Source organism: Phaseolus vulgaris, chromosome 7 (genome assembly GCF_000499845.2).
Source record: "Phaseolus vulgaris cultivar G19833 chromosome 7, P. vulgaris v2.0, whole genome shotgun sequence".
Taxonomy (NCBI): domain Eukaryota; kingdom Viridiplantae; phylum Streptophyta; class Magnoliopsida; order Fabales; family Fabaceae; genus Phaseolus; species Phaseolus vulgaris.
Genome location: NC_023753.2, coordinates 37,018,843 through 37,036,195, shown reverse-complemented (window position 1 = coordinate 37,036,195; position 17,353 = coordinate 37,018,843). Strand labels below are relative to the sequence as shown.

At 29.3% G+C, this 17,353-nt stretch overlaps 2 protein-coding genes across 4 annotated transcripts; both read left to right on the top strand.

Moving 5' to 3' along the window:
- Nucleotides 1-1,326: 1,326 nt before the first annotated feature.
- Nucleotides 1,327-4,991, top strand: LOC137830502 (exocyst complex component SEC15A-like). 2 transcript variants are annotated; one of them, XM_068637900.1, is made up of 2 exons: nt 1,327-1,549; nt 2,433-4,991. In XM_068637900.1, exon 2 carries the CDS (start codon nt 2,447-2,449, stop codon nt 4,814-4,816), a length of 2,370 nt encoding a protein of 789 aa, XP_068494001.1. In that variant the 5' UTR covers nt 1,327-1,549; nt 2,433-2,446; the 3' UTR covers nt 4,817-4,991. The 2 variants fall into 2 exon arrangements, with proteins under 2 accessions (XP_068494001.1, XP_068494002.1); XM_068637901.1 differs by having other exon boundaries at nt 1,348-2,185.
- Nucleotides 4,992-6,086: 1,095 nt separating this feature from the next.
- On the top strand, nt 6,087-10,578 carry LOC137830501 (uncharacterized). 2 transcript variants are annotated; one of them, XM_068637899.1, is made up of 4 exons: nt 6,087-7,210; nt 7,581-8,921; nt 9,371-9,485; nt 10,095-10,578. In XM_068637899.1, the coding sequence occupies exons 1-4, from the start codon at nt 6,695-6,697 to the stop codon at nt 10,325-10,327; spliced, it is 2,205 nt and encodes a 734-aa protein (XP_068494000.1). In that variant the 5' UTR covers nt 6,087-6,694; the 3' UTR covers nt 10,328-10,578. The 2 variants fall into 2 exon arrangements, with proteins under 2 accessions (XP_068494000.1, XP_068493999.1); XM_068637898.1 differs by having other exon boundaries at nt 6,109-7,210; nt 10,032-10,578.
- The last annotated feature ends 6,775 nt before the right edge of the window (nt 10,579-17,353 follow it).

Genomic DNA, 17,353 nt, shown 5'->3' with positions numbered 1-17,353 from the left:
ATTTGTTGAAAAAGAATTTAATTTGGAATATAGAGGAAATCACTATGTCCACCAAAGGTAATTGTGCAAACTACATTTTTAAGTTTAATTTTGTGAGTCTAAATTGTATTGTTTGGAAGAGAGAATGCAAATTGAGTTGTGTAAACTTAAAGGGAAACAATTAGCCAACAATAAATGGTAGGGACTGAAGAGTTAGTTACCTACTCTTTTCTATTTTATGAACATAGCTTCATATTTTTCCAAGCTCCAACTTTATTTACTTTCTCTTTCATTACTTTTGGGGACCAATTTAGTTCATTAATAATCAAAATATCATTAGTTTGGTTTCTGAATCATCAAAAAGTATGTACCCTTTCTTCCAAGCATTCCATCTTCATAATCACTCTCATCTCTCTTTTCATCATTAACTAAATTAGTGGAACTCTTCAAATTATTGAAGGAGAACTATATATTTGAAAAAATAAAAGGAAATCAATGTAATTAAGTACTACGTAATCAGGTATTTTTCGTGAAATATATGTGCTGATAACTTATTATCTTATGCTATATTCATAAACAGTATTTTCATTGGTACAATAACTTTTCATCTAATATTTTTTTAGAGTTTTTTATTAATAAATATAAATTACATATCTACCATTTTTGTTAATATATAAGTTTTAGTATAATCTTTCCATATTTTTTTAATAATATTTTTTTATATGGTGACAAATTATTGTGATTACTTATGTGTCAATTAAGATGTGAAGTTTCACCCTTAATAAAAAACTATTAAGTAAAAATATGAAACACTTATTTAATCTTTGATTTTTGAGTATTAAAATAGTATTGTTTATAAATATAAGTTATATCATTAGATTTTTCAATCCAATAATAGATTTTAAGATAATAATATTATTGAATGTTTTTTTAATAATGTAGTAGCTCATGACTTGTGGAAATACAGTATCATTACTCTTTAACATAAATAGCATAAAATAAATTCTAAATAATATATCCCACTTAAATTTGTTCTTACATGTACAATTTTTTACTTGAATTTTTAATTATATTTAACTTTGTTGAATTTTATTTTAATTATTTGTAATATTTATCACTTTAACACGATAACTATTTTAATTATTTTTTAAATTTAAGTCACATAAATAAAACCAATTTTAGTTTTAAATATAATGATAATATAATTTTCAAATTTTGAAAATCATAACCCTAATGAAGCACTTGTAGACAAAATTGTTTTGCTTACTATTTTTGCAGGGGTGACATGGTAAAGTTACCTGTTATTGCCAACTTTTTTGTACTTTGATACTTTCTTTTTATATTTTTATAATTTGAAGACATTTTATTACATAAAAAAAAAGTGCCGGCGAATTTGATTGACGGCGAGTGTAGCCAAAGCGGTGAAGTGGTGTCACAACGCTGGCTCTGCTTTACGGCAACCTGGGAATTCTCGTCCTCTTTTTCAACACAAACAAAACACTCTCTAACTTCCATTTTTTTGCTTCACATTCCTAAGCTAACAGCCACCCTTTTCGTAGCTTCACCCAAGGTAGAATCTTTTCCTTACTTTGATTCTCTTTCCACTTTACTTCCATCTTATTTTTTTCCTTTGGGGTCTTCAAATCTATCCAAAAATCATGTTTTTTTGGTCTTTTCTTTCTTAAAATGTTAGCTTTAAGTTCCCTTTGTGCTGTTGTTAATCTGTTCTTCAAGCTTCTCTCTGGGTTTTATTTATTTTGGATTTTTTATGGCATTTTGTATCTTTTGCATTCGCTGTTATGAAGTATAATTGGAAGCATAGTAACCTGCGGTCGCGTGAATTACTGATGTCTGCTATTCTCTTTGATTTTGTGTTTTATGTTTTGTGAAGGAAAAATAATTTGATTGTTGATTTCAGGATTAATTGGTTTCTGCTTTCTATCAAGCTCGATTTAGGGTGTGTTTGATATTTATTTTCGAAACTGCTTTTAGTTTTTGAAATACAACTATACAAGGTAGTTCAGACAGCTGGCTGAGGATGGTGCATTGGGAGGGTGGAGAATTGAGGGAGTGGTCGAGCAAGATGAAAACATCTCACTTTTGTTCTTGAAAATATTTCCAAAACTTTCTAGATTTTGGATGAGGAATTGATTACTGGTTGAATGGTGCAGAATATATCTCCAGCAAACAGTTTTAAAACTAAAACGTAAGAAGAGAATCAAACAAGCCCTAGTTGTTTTCTTTTTTCTCAACTTGTACATATAGTAAACCTGCAAAGTGAATTGGTGTCAGTGGTGTGTGACTGTCTGCTATTGTTATTGATTGTCTATATTTGATAAGTTATATGAGTTTTGTGGCAGGAAGAGAAGAATTGTGAATTTCTGGTATAGTTATTTTTTATAAGCTTGGTATTTCTCTGGTTTCTGATGAGAATTGTGTTGTCAAAATTCCAGGGATTCATGTTATCATGGATATAAAAACAAAGAGAAGAGGTGTTATTGAGAACGGTAATGGAGGGGAGGACATGGTTATGGCGAATTTGATTGCAAATGGGGATGATGTTGGTCCTCTTGTCAGGCTCTCTTTCGAAATGGGGCGGCCTGAGGGGCTTCTTCACCAGCTGTCATATGTGGTTAAGCAAAAGGAAGCAGAAATCGAGGAGATGTGCAAGACCCACTACGATGAATTCATCCTTGCAGTTGATGAGCTTCGTGGTGTGTTAGTTGATGCTGAGAAGCTGAAGATTGAGCTCCAAAGTGACAATTTTAAGTTGCAGCAGGTTGGCAGCACCCTTCTTGCCAAGCTTGAAGGGCTTATTGAGTTTTATTCTATTAGGAAAAACATGACTGAAGCTATAGAAATGTCGAAGAACTGTATAGAGGTGCTGGAGTTTTGTGTAAAGTGTAACGGTCACATTTCAGAAGGTCAGTTTTATTCTGCACTGAAAACTTTGGATTTAGTTGAGAAAAGTTGCAGACAGAATATTCCTGCAAAAGCTCTCAAAGAGGTAATAGAGAAGAGAATTCCTGTTATAAAGTTGCACATTGAGAAGAAAATGTGTATTCAAGTTAATGAGTGGATGGTTGATATAAGGAGTTCTGCTAAAAATATTGGGGAAACAGCGATTGGTCGCGCTGTGACAGTTCGTCAAAGGGACCAGGAAATGCTGGAACAACAGAGGAAGGTTGAGGAGCAAAGTATTTCAGGACTAGGAGATGTAGCTTATACTTTGGATGCTGAAGAGGTTGAAGAAGATTCAGTTTTACAGTTTGATCTTACACCACTTTATCGCGCTTATCATATTCATGATTGCCTGGGTATCCTAGAGAAGTTTCGCGAATATTACTATACTAATCGGTTGTTACAATTGAATTCAGACCTGGAGATAACTTCAGCACAACCTTTTGTTGAATCATTCCAGACATATTTTGCTCAAATTGCTGGATTCTTTATAGTGGAGGATAGAGTCCTTAGAACGACTGGGGACCTCCTCAAACCTGATCAGGTTGAAACAATGTGGCAGACTGCTGTAGCTAAGATGACATCACTGTTGGAGGAACAGTTTTCTTGTATGGAATCTGCCCCTCATCTTCTCCTGGTGAAGGATTATGTCACTCTGTTTGGGTCTACTCTTAGACAATATGGAAATGAAATAGGCTCATTTCTTGATGTTCTTGATAGCAGTTGTGACAAATACCATCTGCTTCTTTTGGAAGAATGCCGCCAACAAATTGTTGATGTCTTTGGTAATGATCCATATGACCAAATGGAGATAAAAAAGGAAACTGACTATGAGAATATTGTGCTGTCATTTAATCTTCAAACATCAGATGTTATGCCTGAATTTCCATACACTGCACCATTCTCCTCCATGGTACCTGATACTTGTCGTATTGTGAGATCATTCGTCAAAGGCTCTGTTGATTACTTATCTTATGGCATACAAGTGAATTTCTTTGATGTTGTGAGAAAGTATTTAGACAAGTTCCTGATCGATGTACTCAATGTAACATTGCTTGAGAAAATCAATAGTGACAATATCACTGTATCTCAACTCATGCAGATTGCTGCAAACATAACTGTTCTTGAAAGAGCCTGTGATTTTTTCCTTCGGCATGCTGCCCAACTATGTGGCATCCCAATACGATCAGTTGGAAGACTTCAATCTACTTTAACTGCAAAGGTGATCTTGAAGACATCCAGGGAGGCAGCTTTCATTGCCCTACAGAGCCTTGTGAACACAAAGATAAGCGGGTTTATGACCCTTACTGAAAGTGTTAATTGGACCCCAGAGGAGACAAATGAGAATGGAAATGACTACATACATGAAGTGATCATTTACCTTGACTCTTTCATGTCCCCAGCACAACAAATTTTACCCTTTGATTCCGTGTACAGAGTTGGGAGTGGTGCCTTTGAGCACATTTCAAATTCCATAGTGGCAGCTTTCTCTAGTGATAGTGTTAAAAGATTTAATGTAAATGCAGTTATAAACATTGAATATGATCTTCAGATCATAGAGAATTTTGCTGAGCAAAGGCTCTATTCTGCTGGTTTGGGAGAAATGTACAATGAAGTTAGCTTTAAGAACTGCTTGGTAGAAGCACGGCAGTTAGTGAATCTTTTGCTAAGTAGTCAACCAGAGAGCTTCCTGAATCCTGATACATGGGAGAAAAACTATTATGCACTTGAAATTCAGAAGGTGGCTATCATCCTTGATAAATTCAAGGATTCTCCAGATGGGATCTTTGGAAGCCTTGCTAATAAAAATGCAAAGCAAAGTGCTAGAAAGAAATCCATGGATGTGCTCAAAAAGCGGCTTAAGGATTTCAATTAATAAGATTTGGAAACATTGTGAAGTGGGGTATAGTTGAAGTATTTTTCTTGTGCTCTTCTGAATGTTTTAACTTCACAATGATCATGTTTCTATATTTCTGGTTATGTGCTTCATTTGAATGAATTTATGATGAAACATTGCTTATCAGATGTTTATTTATTACTTCTTGGATGAAGCACTCTTGGAGTTGTCAAGTAAATTTGCTAGAATCAGAATCAAACTTTAGTATTTATTTGATCTGATTCGGAGAATCTTGATGGTTAATCTGTATTGTTAAGATTATTACATTTGAAATGTTATCTCCTAAAATAATTTTATCCATAAAAAAATTTATGGATGGTTTAAGAGAGATGAATGGTTATATAAACTATAATTGATTTTGATTCTCAAATAACATCCAAGAGGAAGGAGTCGAAGGGTTTGAAGCACTCTTTTATCACCAATGTTTTGGTTCTAAGTTTCTTACACTATTAAGCTTCCTACATTTAATATATATTTTTTTTTTAAAATTTGTTGAACATTCAAACTTTTGTACATGTTTGCACTTTAATAAGTGAAGAAAAATGAGTATTTATGAATTATTTTTAATCTTAATTTTTAAACATTTTTTATCTATTAAAAAAAAATCACATAATTTTTTGAAATTGTGATATAAAATATTGTAGAGGAGCATTGGATTAGGATTTTAAAATACTTTTATATCAAAGTCTTCAGAAATTTAAAAAATATTTTTATATAATATCGTAATTTTTTATTTATTTTAAATTATGATTGTCTTACAAAGAACACATAAAACTGTCTACTATAATGTTCCTAATAGTCTTAAGATTAATTAAGATTCAATTTAACTTTATTCATCATTTCCATATTTTGTGAAAATATAAGATGCATAGAAATATAAGAGAAAATTTTGTATAAAATTTAAATCATATTATTGGATTTAAGAAAAAAATACCAAAAGTTAAATTTTTTAATTAATTTTCTATTATTCAGAAAAGGAAGGTGGGAAGGAAGTAAGTTTTTTATTAATTGCAATAAAAATTTAAAAACCACCATTAATAACGGTGGTTGTTTATTAATAAAGTTAATTTTAAACGAAAGGAAAAGAAGATTTTAAAATAAATAACTGTGTAAGTTATATTTAAAAAGTAATAAAAAGGTTCACAATTTATTATTTTCTATGGTATTAATTGAATTGATAATTAAGTTGAATAAATTAGAAATTTAGAATGAATTAATTATAATTTGAAGAAGAAACCTAAAAATGGTTGGAGACCTTGTGTTTGTAAACTGTCATTTCACCATCACTGACAACTCTTAGGTGTCTTTAAAATATCCATCTTTCTCTCTTTCAAGTCTTGTGAAACAAGAAAAACGCTCTTTGGAGGGAGCTGCATCGGTCCACGAGCCAAATCAATCTCCACCATCCATCACTCCAATCCAACGCCTCTCGTCACTCCCAAAACTCTCTCTCTCTATCTTTCCTTTCTCTACCTTCCCTCACAGCGGTTTTAATCATAAACCCTAGCCGAAACAGTGAACCTCACTCTCTCTCTCTCTCTCTCTCTCTCTTTCTCAGCGCCATCTCTATTCTCTACCGTTCTCTTCGGTTCTCCTTCCATAAACGTAGATCTTGCTCTTAACGATCCACCTCTGAAATTTCTCGATTTTCTTCAGTTTTCTCCGAATCCTATTTTTTATTTTATTTTTTGTTTAATTTATAATCGGACATGATCGGTGTTCGATTTTGTATAGCTATGGCGTTTTTCTTTCCGTGGTAGTACTGGAAAGATCATGTGAGACTGTTATCTTGAAAGAAGAAGGGGAAACCGGTTCGGTTCGGTTTTTCTAGTGAAAACCGAAGTTTACCGTACGGAAATGCCGGCGGCGGGGATGCGCCGCACGACGAGAGTGTTCGGCATGAAAGGAGCCGACACGGCTCGGGTTTTGCGCTCCGGGCGGCGGCTGTGGCCGGATTCGGGTGAGGTCAAGACGAAGCGATCCAGCGATGGGGACGAGTGGGCGGTGACCCCGGCCAAGGCAGCGAAAATGGACGCCGTGATGACGCCACGTGGCACCGCTAAAGGTAAACGCCAGGAGGCTGTGGTTGATGCACGCGACAGTACCGTTGATAGGAGATTTGGCATTGTGTATGTTAGGAGGCGGAAGGGGTTAAAGAAGGAAGGTTCTAGAAGGAGCGTGGAGGTTTCGCGTTGCGTGCTTTCGGTTGTTGTGAGTCGCTGTGCTGGGAAGAGTGCTCTGTTTTTGAGACTGTTGGCTTCGGTTGTGAGGTATGCCAAGAGGGTTCGGGTTTCGCCGAGGAAGCTTTCGGGGTTCTTTATGTCGGGGGCTGTTAATGGTGTTTTTGCGTCGCAGGGGATGCAATTCGTGAAGGTAAATTCGGTTCTCCTTTGTTTGTTTCTCTGAATTAAACTACCAATTTGGTCTATAAGTCTTGTCTTAAACTATGGAAATTAGTTTATTCTTTAGGGGGATTACTTGTATATTTTCGTTATTTTAAGGACTGTTTAGTGGAGAGGGTGATATTTCAGGGCCTAAATTGATGATTTATTTATGGATGGAACTGATTTGGTGGCGCAAATGAAATTTCTTATATTAATGAAAGAGTTGAATTAAAGCTCCTAGGTGCTTTTGTGGAAAGTTTTGAAGGGGAAAGAAATAAATCGTTGTTTTCTTGTTGGTTTCCGGTTTTTATTTTGCTCAATGGTGTAAAACTGTTTCTGCTTCTTTTATCATCTTACAGGGTCCTCCTGCTGTAAACTCTGGAATATGCCAGTTCTTTGGAGTCACAGAGTTCGTGCCATTGTTTTCTGTGGACTTTTCTGCTGTTCCTCTTTGTTTTGAGTATCTGCATTCTGCGATGTTCTTTAAATCTATGCTTAGGTCACTTTTTCTTGTATGTAATCCAATAAATGTGCGTAGTGATGTTGAGGATATGGAGTCAGACGATGATTTATTGGAATACCAGAACGAAAAGCAGATTTCTAGTAATACCTTCAAGGGGGAATTGTCTGAGACAGTAACTGTTACATCTGATGTTATTGAAATCAATGATGTTTTGTCATTGCAATCTTCTGTCAAGTCTACCACCCGGGCAGCTGGTCGAAATGGACAATATAGGAACATGTTGAACTCTAGAGGCATTCAGAAGAGGAGAAGTTCACTAAGGAAAAGGAAAGCACGTAATCCTTCAATGGGGGGTTTACGCAGAAATGGAGCAGTTGCTTTTGAGTTAACAGGTGGTAGGAAAGGTAATAACCAGTTTTCTGGTGTGACCTCTAGCAAGAGACTTAGGAGTTTGGCGAATGGTAGCACCACTGGTAGCCTCAAAGAAGCTAGTTCTGCTATAGTCGATTCAAAAGAAAGACTAGGTTTATCTTCATGCTCTGCAAACTTACTTGTATCAGAGATACACCAATGCCACAGGGTAGAGGGAGCAATTGTTACTTTAGAGATGTCTGCTTCAAAAGAATGGCTTCTCACTGTAAAGAAAGATGAATTAACAAGAAGCACATTCAAAGCAGAAAAAGTGATGCGTCCCTGCTCATCCAATCGATTCACTCATGCAATAATGTATTCTTTGGACAATGGGTGGAAGCTGGAGTTTACCAATCGCCAAGACTGGAATGTCTTTAAAGACCTTTATAAGAAGTGTTCTGATCGTAATATCCCTTCTACTGCTGCTAAATTTATCCCAGTTCCAGGTGTGCGAGAGGTCTCTTCGTATGCAGAAAGTAACAGTTTTCCCTTTCACAGACCAGATACATACATATCTGTCTTTGGTGATGAGTTAACTAGAGCAATGGCGAGGACAACTGCTAATTATGACATGGATTCTGAAGACGAAGAGTGGCTGAAAAAGTTCAACAATGAGTGTCAAAATCCTGTGTCAGATGATAATTTTGAGTTAATTATTGATACATTGGAGAAGGTTTATTATTGCAATCCAGATGAACTGTTTGATGAAAAATCTGCAACTAATGGTTGTCAGGACCTTGGTAGCAAGGAAGTGGTAGAAGCTGTATATAACTATTGGATGAGAAAACGGAAGCAAAAACGATCTTTGCTGATAAGGGTTTTCCAGGTAAAATTTCAATCATGATTTGGATATTGCATTTTGTCTGGGAGGGTATTTTAATTGTAGATAGCCAGTTATATGGTGTATGATAAATAGAGTAGTATGGCATGTTCAGTGGAGTATAATCCTCAATAGCTTTAGGGTGGGTTCCCCAAATTCTTCGGTGCTTATCTGCGCACTACATGAACTTACTTGGTTGGGTTATCTTATAATCAGAATGCAGAGGATTTTATGACCAGTAACTATATTTGGGATTTTTTGGTCTTTGTATTTGGAATGGTTGATGTCTTTATCAACTCATCTTATAGCTTTTAACTCGTTCTTCCTTCTTCTTTTCGTAATGTTCGTTTGGTACTTTGGCTGGGGTATAATGTCATGTTGGGTAGTGGCATTGTTTTAAATTTCAGTAGGCAAACCCCATCGTATAGTTGACTTAGTTAATTTAATTGTGTCAGGGTCATCAATCAAAGAGAGCTCCACTTATCCCTAAGCCCTTGCTGCGAAAAAGGAGGTCGTTTAAGAGACAACCCAGTCAGTTTGGTAGAAGCAATCAACCAAGTGTTTTGAAAGGTAATTTTATGGTCTATTTCTTCAACAAAATTGCAATGTGGATTTTTTTTCTATTCAAGTTTATATTGAAAACATTTACCTCTCAAGAGTATTGAATTTTCCTTGACCCTTTCTGGTCTCTGTAGTAGACTCTTGCTGTTCATTTTATGCACAACACAAACACTAGTGTTTAACCTGTTTGTCCCATGACTGTGTCTGGTGGCTGATTATTTAAATCAAATGCTTTAGAACTTTTCCCTCACTCGTTACATTGATTTCATAAAGCTTCTTACTTGCCAAATCTTGACTTTTTACCTTTTGCAATAATACAACTACTGTGAATGTGTAGAAGAACTAAGCTCTAATTCTCTGATTTTACTCATCAACCCCATAGTCTCTTCCGTCTGAGTCTACAATGATTTGCGTTTGAATGCCAATATGGATCTGTTATATGGCTACTTTTAGTTTTGGTTGGGATGTTGTTGGTGGTAATGGTAGAATGATTTGTTTTGCATCGTCTTTTGTTTTGTCATGTTGGATTTTATTTGACAGGTTTTTAATTCGCAGGTGTCTACTTGTGTATATTGACGAGTGTTGTAAATGTTTGTCTGATCTCGTATTCGTTTTCAGCATTTGCAGCTGAACAAGATGCCATGGAAGAGAATGCAATGCTGAGGATTGAAGAGGCGAAAGCCAATGCAAACATGTCGATGGAATTAGCCATACATAAACGCAGAAGGGCTCAATCTCTTGCTCAGAATGCAGATTTGGCCACCTACAAGGCCACAATGTTAATTAGAATAGCCGAAGCAGCTCTTGCTGCAGAATCAGTAGACGACGCAGCAGCTTATTTTCTTGATTGATGGTTAGAGAAACTTCAATGCTAATTAATCATCACACCACAAATTTTATTACAGGATGGGTCATAGTAATCTGCTGCTGTTTTATTGTAAACACTGTACAGATTTTTGCTTGTATGTATAACTTGGATTTAAATGAAGACCTCACACCAATCTTTTGTATGAGTAGGAGGTTGGTTGGTCTCCATGGAAGGAAGATAGAACCAAAAAAGTGGAAATGAAAAATGAAATACAGGATTTCTGAGCCCTCATCACATTATGATCATATGCCCTATGCCTATGCCTCTATATTTAATTATTATTCCTCTGTAGGCCAGGCCATGCCAGGCCCAAAAGAGCCCAACCTTGAGGCCCACACCAGCTCAAAAGGTAGAGGATCCTGTGTGCTTCATTCAAATGGACAAATGGAAATTCTTTCACATTTTTCATTCATTTCGGATGGAAAGTGACAAAGAATTTTATTAGATGGTAGGGTAAGAAGAAATAACCCATGGACAACTATCCCTATCTACTTCCTCATAACCCAATACATTTTGAATGTGACAGTCACAGATTAAAATGCTTTGTTGGAAAGGAAAATAGAGTATTATTACATACAGGTTTAAATCAATAATTCAAATATGTTTAGTAAAATTAGCTTCCAAATGTAACTTAAAATTGTTTAATTAGGGTCAAGATGTAAACTGATGAACAAAAATTCAATTAATTGTTGAATCAAAATCATAATATTTAATGATTACAATTTTTCAATAATAACTACATATCTTTTAGCTTTTTTAAATTGCAATAATATTGATGTAGAAATTCATTATTTATTTTAATTTCAAATACTTGTTTCTTGGTAAATAAAATAAAATCTTTATCAAAAAAATAAACAACTGAATTAAAACAATGTAAATTAATGTAGTATTAAATAATTTAATTAAAATTTTTAAAATAAAATATTTTAGCAAGCATAAATCTTGTGAGCAATACTATAGTCTAAATTAGACATTTCTTAGATAATCTAGATTTTCTTAAATAATATTAAAAGGATTTGGTTATAGATAATTAAAACAGTTCTTTTAAAATTATTTATTCAGTTAATTAAATGCAAATAATATGAAATAACACTATGAGAAAAAGATTACTTACTGACAAAAAGAATAATATTAACATTTAAGAATAAAACATGAACAGACAATAAAAAACATTTGTATAACTATTAATTTATGTATAAATTAATATATACAAATATTTCATATTAAATTCTGTTAAGATATTTTTAAATTATGTGTAAGTTAATTTTAATTTAAGATTTTATCTACTTTTTAAATATTTATGAAAAAAATTAGTTAAACATAATTATATATAATAATTTAAGCGACTAATATAGTAGTTGTTAAAAATAATATGTATGATTGGTGAATTAAACTATTTTTTTGACTCAAATATAAAATTAGAAATATTATTCTTATTATTATCATTACTATTATTAGGTCTCATATATCTTTATTTTTATTATATTGTTTGAAAAATATATAATTTTATAAGAATAATATTAAAAGAATGAACTTTAGAATATATATATATATAATATTATAAAAATAATATTAAATAACATGTGATGGTTTTTTTTAAAAAAAAAAGTTATGTAGTTATTTTTAAAGAAATTTATTCAATTACTTGTTTTATTAATAAAAAATATTTTTTATATATTAAAAAGTAAAATTGTTTAATTAAATGATATAACAAACAGTCACTAAAATATATATGGTATAAATTATGATTAGATGTAGACAATATTTACTTTAAACTGTTATTTAAGCTTTTATTTTTTTTTTTAAATAAAAGCTTTCAGGTATCACTATGCAACTTAAGATCTCAGCTAAGCTGATACCTCAAGTTACAACAATCATTTACCATCACATGAAAAAAAAAATATTATTGAACAAAAGAATTTTTTTACAGCAAGCTTTTATTCTAAATTTTTTTTAAAAAAAAAATGGCCTGACATTTTTAAAATAAAAAAATACTTTAAATTAAGATATATTTTATTTTTAACCAAATGAAAATAAGAAATTGTTAACATTTATCATATTTTTCATCTCTAGTCATTGCTTTTACCTGTCTAGCATTGGGTGCTTTTCTTTTTATTAAATTATTTTATTTTAATGGGTTACAATTTAATTTTTATATTAAATTAAAGTTTAATATTTATATCAATTTTAATTTATATATTATTTAAGTATGAATATATGTATTATTTTTTTATATTTAGTGTGTAATTTATAATTTGAACGAAATAATGTAAGGAAAACAATATTGATTGCAGATTTTTTTGAAAAAGGAAGAAAAAAATATCTATAACTGTATTGTGAAATAGTGGTTATGTGACTATTTTAAGTATATCTTTATTATTTTTATTATTATTACATAAATAACATAATAGTAATTTTGAGGTTAAAATGATTGAAAATTTTAAATATAATTAAGAATAAAATAATAATAATAATGTATACATAAAATGAGTGTCTCATTATATATTATTTGTGGGATAGAGTGAGAATCTAAAAATAATAATAATTATGGTCACATAAAAAGTAATGGATAATTTATAATATATTGTTATACTGAAAATGTGAGAGAGAAGTATAGTAAAAGCTTTTCTTTTACTATTTGAGTATTTATTTATTTATTTTAAAATATGATTAAAAATAGAATAGAATTATGAAGGCTCAATTCCCTAGCACCCTTTTGTTTTTATTTCCCTATCTAGCACTCTTTTATTTTTTATTTCCCTATCTAGCACTCTTTTATTATTTTTTTAATAATTTTAATTTTGAATGCATTAAAAAATAAATATTTTTAATGTTTAAAATAATTAGAAATATAATTAATGAATAAATAAATGAGTTTTTACAAAATAAAAATAAAAAAGTAATAAATTAAAAATGTTTACTTTAAAATTATTTTTTTTTTAAAATGAAGAAAATAAAAAATTAAACTCTACAACAACATAAAAGTTGAATCTATAAACATAAATTAGTATTTATTTTGATTATTATTGATGATGTAATCATGTTAATTTCAAGTAAAAAATACAGGACATATTTATAAAAAAACCAAAGTCAATTAGTATTAATTAATAGTGGACACATAAATAATATTGAAGTGTTTACCTAAATGCAAAATTCTAAAAAAAACTAATACAAATGTTACACTTAATGCTTAAAAATGAGACCAAAAAAATAAGTATAGAAAATAAAAACAGCAACAATAAAATAAAAACAAAAAATAGATATAAATAAAGAATGACAGAAAAAAAAAAAACTAAAAACATAAAAGATATAAAATAAAGGCAAAACAAAATAAGATAAAGATAAAAGATATAAAAAAAATTCAAACAAGATAAAGATAAGAGATATAAGGCGATATTAAATAAGTATATGTTGATCATAAAAAGGAAAATAAATAAAAGATGATCATTCATTTGATATTTTCATTAAATATTTTGTGCAAAATGAAACATAATTAATGACGAGAATTGCACAATCCAGTAATTTTTTTTATAATTTTAATTTTGAATGCATTAAAAAAAATATTTTTAGTATTTAAAATAGTTAGAAATATAATTAATGAATAAAAACATAAATAGAAATAAATAAAGAATGCCAGAAAAAATAATAATAACTAGAAACATATTAAATGAATGATTATCTCTCATCTATTTTCCTTTTTATGATCAACATATACTTATTTAGTATCTTCTTATATCTCTTATATTTATCTTGTTTTGATTTATTTGATTTTTTTTATATCTTTTATCTTTATCTTATTTTGTTTTTTCTTTATTTTATACCTTTTATGTTTTTAGTTATTATTATTTTTTCTGCAATCTTTATTTATTTATTTATGGTTTTTGTTTTTATTTTATTGTTGTTGTTTTTATTTTCTAGACTTATTTATTTTTGCATTTTTTTCTTCTCATTTTTAAGCATTAAGTGTAACATTTGTATTAGTTTTTTTTAGAATTTTGCATTAAACACTTCAATATTATTTATGTGTCCTTGGTTTTTTTTATAAATATGTCCTATATTTTTTACTTTGAAATTAACATGATTACATCATCAATAATAATAAAAATAAATACTAATTTATGTTTATAGATTCAACTTTTATGTTGTTGTAGAATTTAATTTTTTATTTTCTTCATTTTTAAAAAAAATAATTTTAAAGTAAACATTTTTAATTTATTACTTTTTTATTTTTATTTTGTAAAAACATTAAAAATATTTATTTTTTAATGCATTCAAAATTAAAATTATTAAAAAAATAATAATTTATTATTTATTATTTATTTTTAAAATGGTGCTAGATAGGGAAATAAAAAATAAAAGAGTGCTAGATAGGGAAATAAAAACAAAAGGGTGCTAGATAAGGAAATAAAGATGTAAATGGTGCTAGATAGGGAATTGAGCCAATTATGAAATATTGTATATTATTATTAGTATAAATTATAAATGGGTCCCACAACTTGTAGTGTTTTTCACGTGATATATTAACTGCGGATTTTCAAAAGCAAACCCACGCCTTGTTCTTGTGTAAGGGAGACAATGACAAAATAATCACGTTTTATTCAAAAGATGAATAGTTTAATTAAACAATTAATATAAAAAAATTTATTTACAATAAGTAAATTCAATTTATTACAATTTTCATTCTTTTCTTTTTTTTACTCTTTATGGATTTCTCTTGCTCATAATTAAATTAGAGATGTATAATATACTATACTATATCGAATAATCATCAGATATAATGCATTTATTAATAATTAAAAAAACACTTAAAAGTGAAATTTGTGATAGTTTTTTATAGATGGAATGTTTGTGAAAGTTTTACACTAAAACCATTGGAAATGTTGTTAATACTTGAGTTAATAATTGGTGTTAAAGATGATTTATAATTAAGTATGAGTTATTATTAAAGACAAACTATGAAGGTCGAGAGTGAAGTTCAGGTTCAAACAAAAACTATACTCCAAAATTTATATCATTATAATCTAATTAACAACTAAATTAAACTATATTCCATAACAATCATTAAGTAAAAACCAATCTTAAAAACAATAAATAAATAATTACTATAAGTAGTATATTAAATATTATCTTATACACTAAAAAAAACTATTGATATTTAAATTAATTTTTATTATCAATAAAATTTATAAATAATTTTAAATTAGTTTTTATTATCAATAAAATTTATAAATAATTTTAAAATTAATATCTAATTAATTAAAACTCTAAAATTGAATTTTATCTAATATTTTTCTTATTATAATACAATAAAATCATTAACTAATATATATATATATATATATTTTGTTCCAGTTCACACTTTTATTTCTAAAAAAATTATTAGTTAGATGTTATATACTTTATGGAATTTTGATAATGAACATGAAAATTTACTGTGTTTGACATTGAATGCAAAATTTACTATGTTTGACATTGAATTTAAAATTTACTAAGTTATACATAAAAAATCCAAATTAATTATGTTTCTTTCTTTTCATTTTATACAAATTAAAAAACACATCTGAACTTTGATTTACAACAGAATTTACTTTTAACTCCTAAACATGACCTTTATTTTTCTTAGTAAAAATGTTTAAAACATAATCCCTAACACATATTTTCAAATAAATTTTCTTATTAGTTAAAATTGACTAAAATAGCAAAAGTTTATAAATCTCCCGTTATATTTACTATTATAAGAAGTATATAATCTTCCAAGAAAATATCTTCTACTTTGTTTTTTTTATCATATTCTCTAATATGTTCTCTTCTCTTTTCTTCATCTCCTTTTTTTAGTGTTCTTTTCAAAACTTTATCTACTGAATGAATCACTATGTATCCGAGTACACTGAAAATGCTTAAGTTACTTCAGATTTATAATAAAGTGTGCTGCATACCTTTTTACTCTTATTTAATAGGTTGAATATTTTTTTCACAAAAATTGATTTTTGTCCATATCTTGCTACTTTAATAAAAAAAATTATCATAAACTAATTTTCAGTGAGTTAGTTATTAAAATATTTCCTACTGATATTAAAATATTTCATACTGATTTATCAGTGATATAGATGTTATAATACTGTATTAGTGATATCAGTGATATAGATGTTATAATACTGTATTAGTGATATTAAAATATTTCATACTGATTTATCAGTGATATAGATGTTATAATACTGTAACAAAATTCACACTGAAAATTCATTTGTTACGTAAAAAAAAGCTTATAAATATCAATTTCAATAAATTTTTTATTAAATATTCAGAAGGTGTAAAATTTGGATTATGAAAAAAAATCACTTATAATAAAAAACATATTTCACCCTATTTAAATTATAATACTACCATACATTTTTATGTTATTGATATAAGTAATAAATTAAGTGTCAACATTATTCTCTAATAATATGTGATTAATACTTAATTATATATAGTAGTTTATACAATGTAAATTTCTTTAAAAGATTCATATGTTTAAATATGGGTAGGTTCATATCATCTCTCAACCTACAAAAATACATTATTTATAGTTCCTTCTTTGTTTATTTATGAATTCTTAAAAGAAGAACGTGTAATATTTCTCTTAATTTTTTTTTCTAAAAAGTATATAAGTATAAAATAGTTGGAGAAAGTTTGATGTCCATTGATTTTTCCCTTTTTACAAAGAGATAAATTTTTGGAAGGAATGAGAAGTTTAGAAATATGTGTTTAGGTAGGAAGTGCTTTTTCTTTTTGGAAATTGAAGTGTTTCTTTACGGCACTTCATTTCCTTAGTGTTTGGGTAACCAACTTCAATACTTACACTGTGGATCACAAGTTTCACGTTATGGAATCACTTTTCCAAATACAATGTCAACTACAAAGAAAAAAAATTCATAAAATAGAAACTAATTTTAGAGATAAAAAATAATTAATTGCTATAGTGACTAAATATCTTAGAAACTAAAAAAATTATTGGTTTCTAAATTAG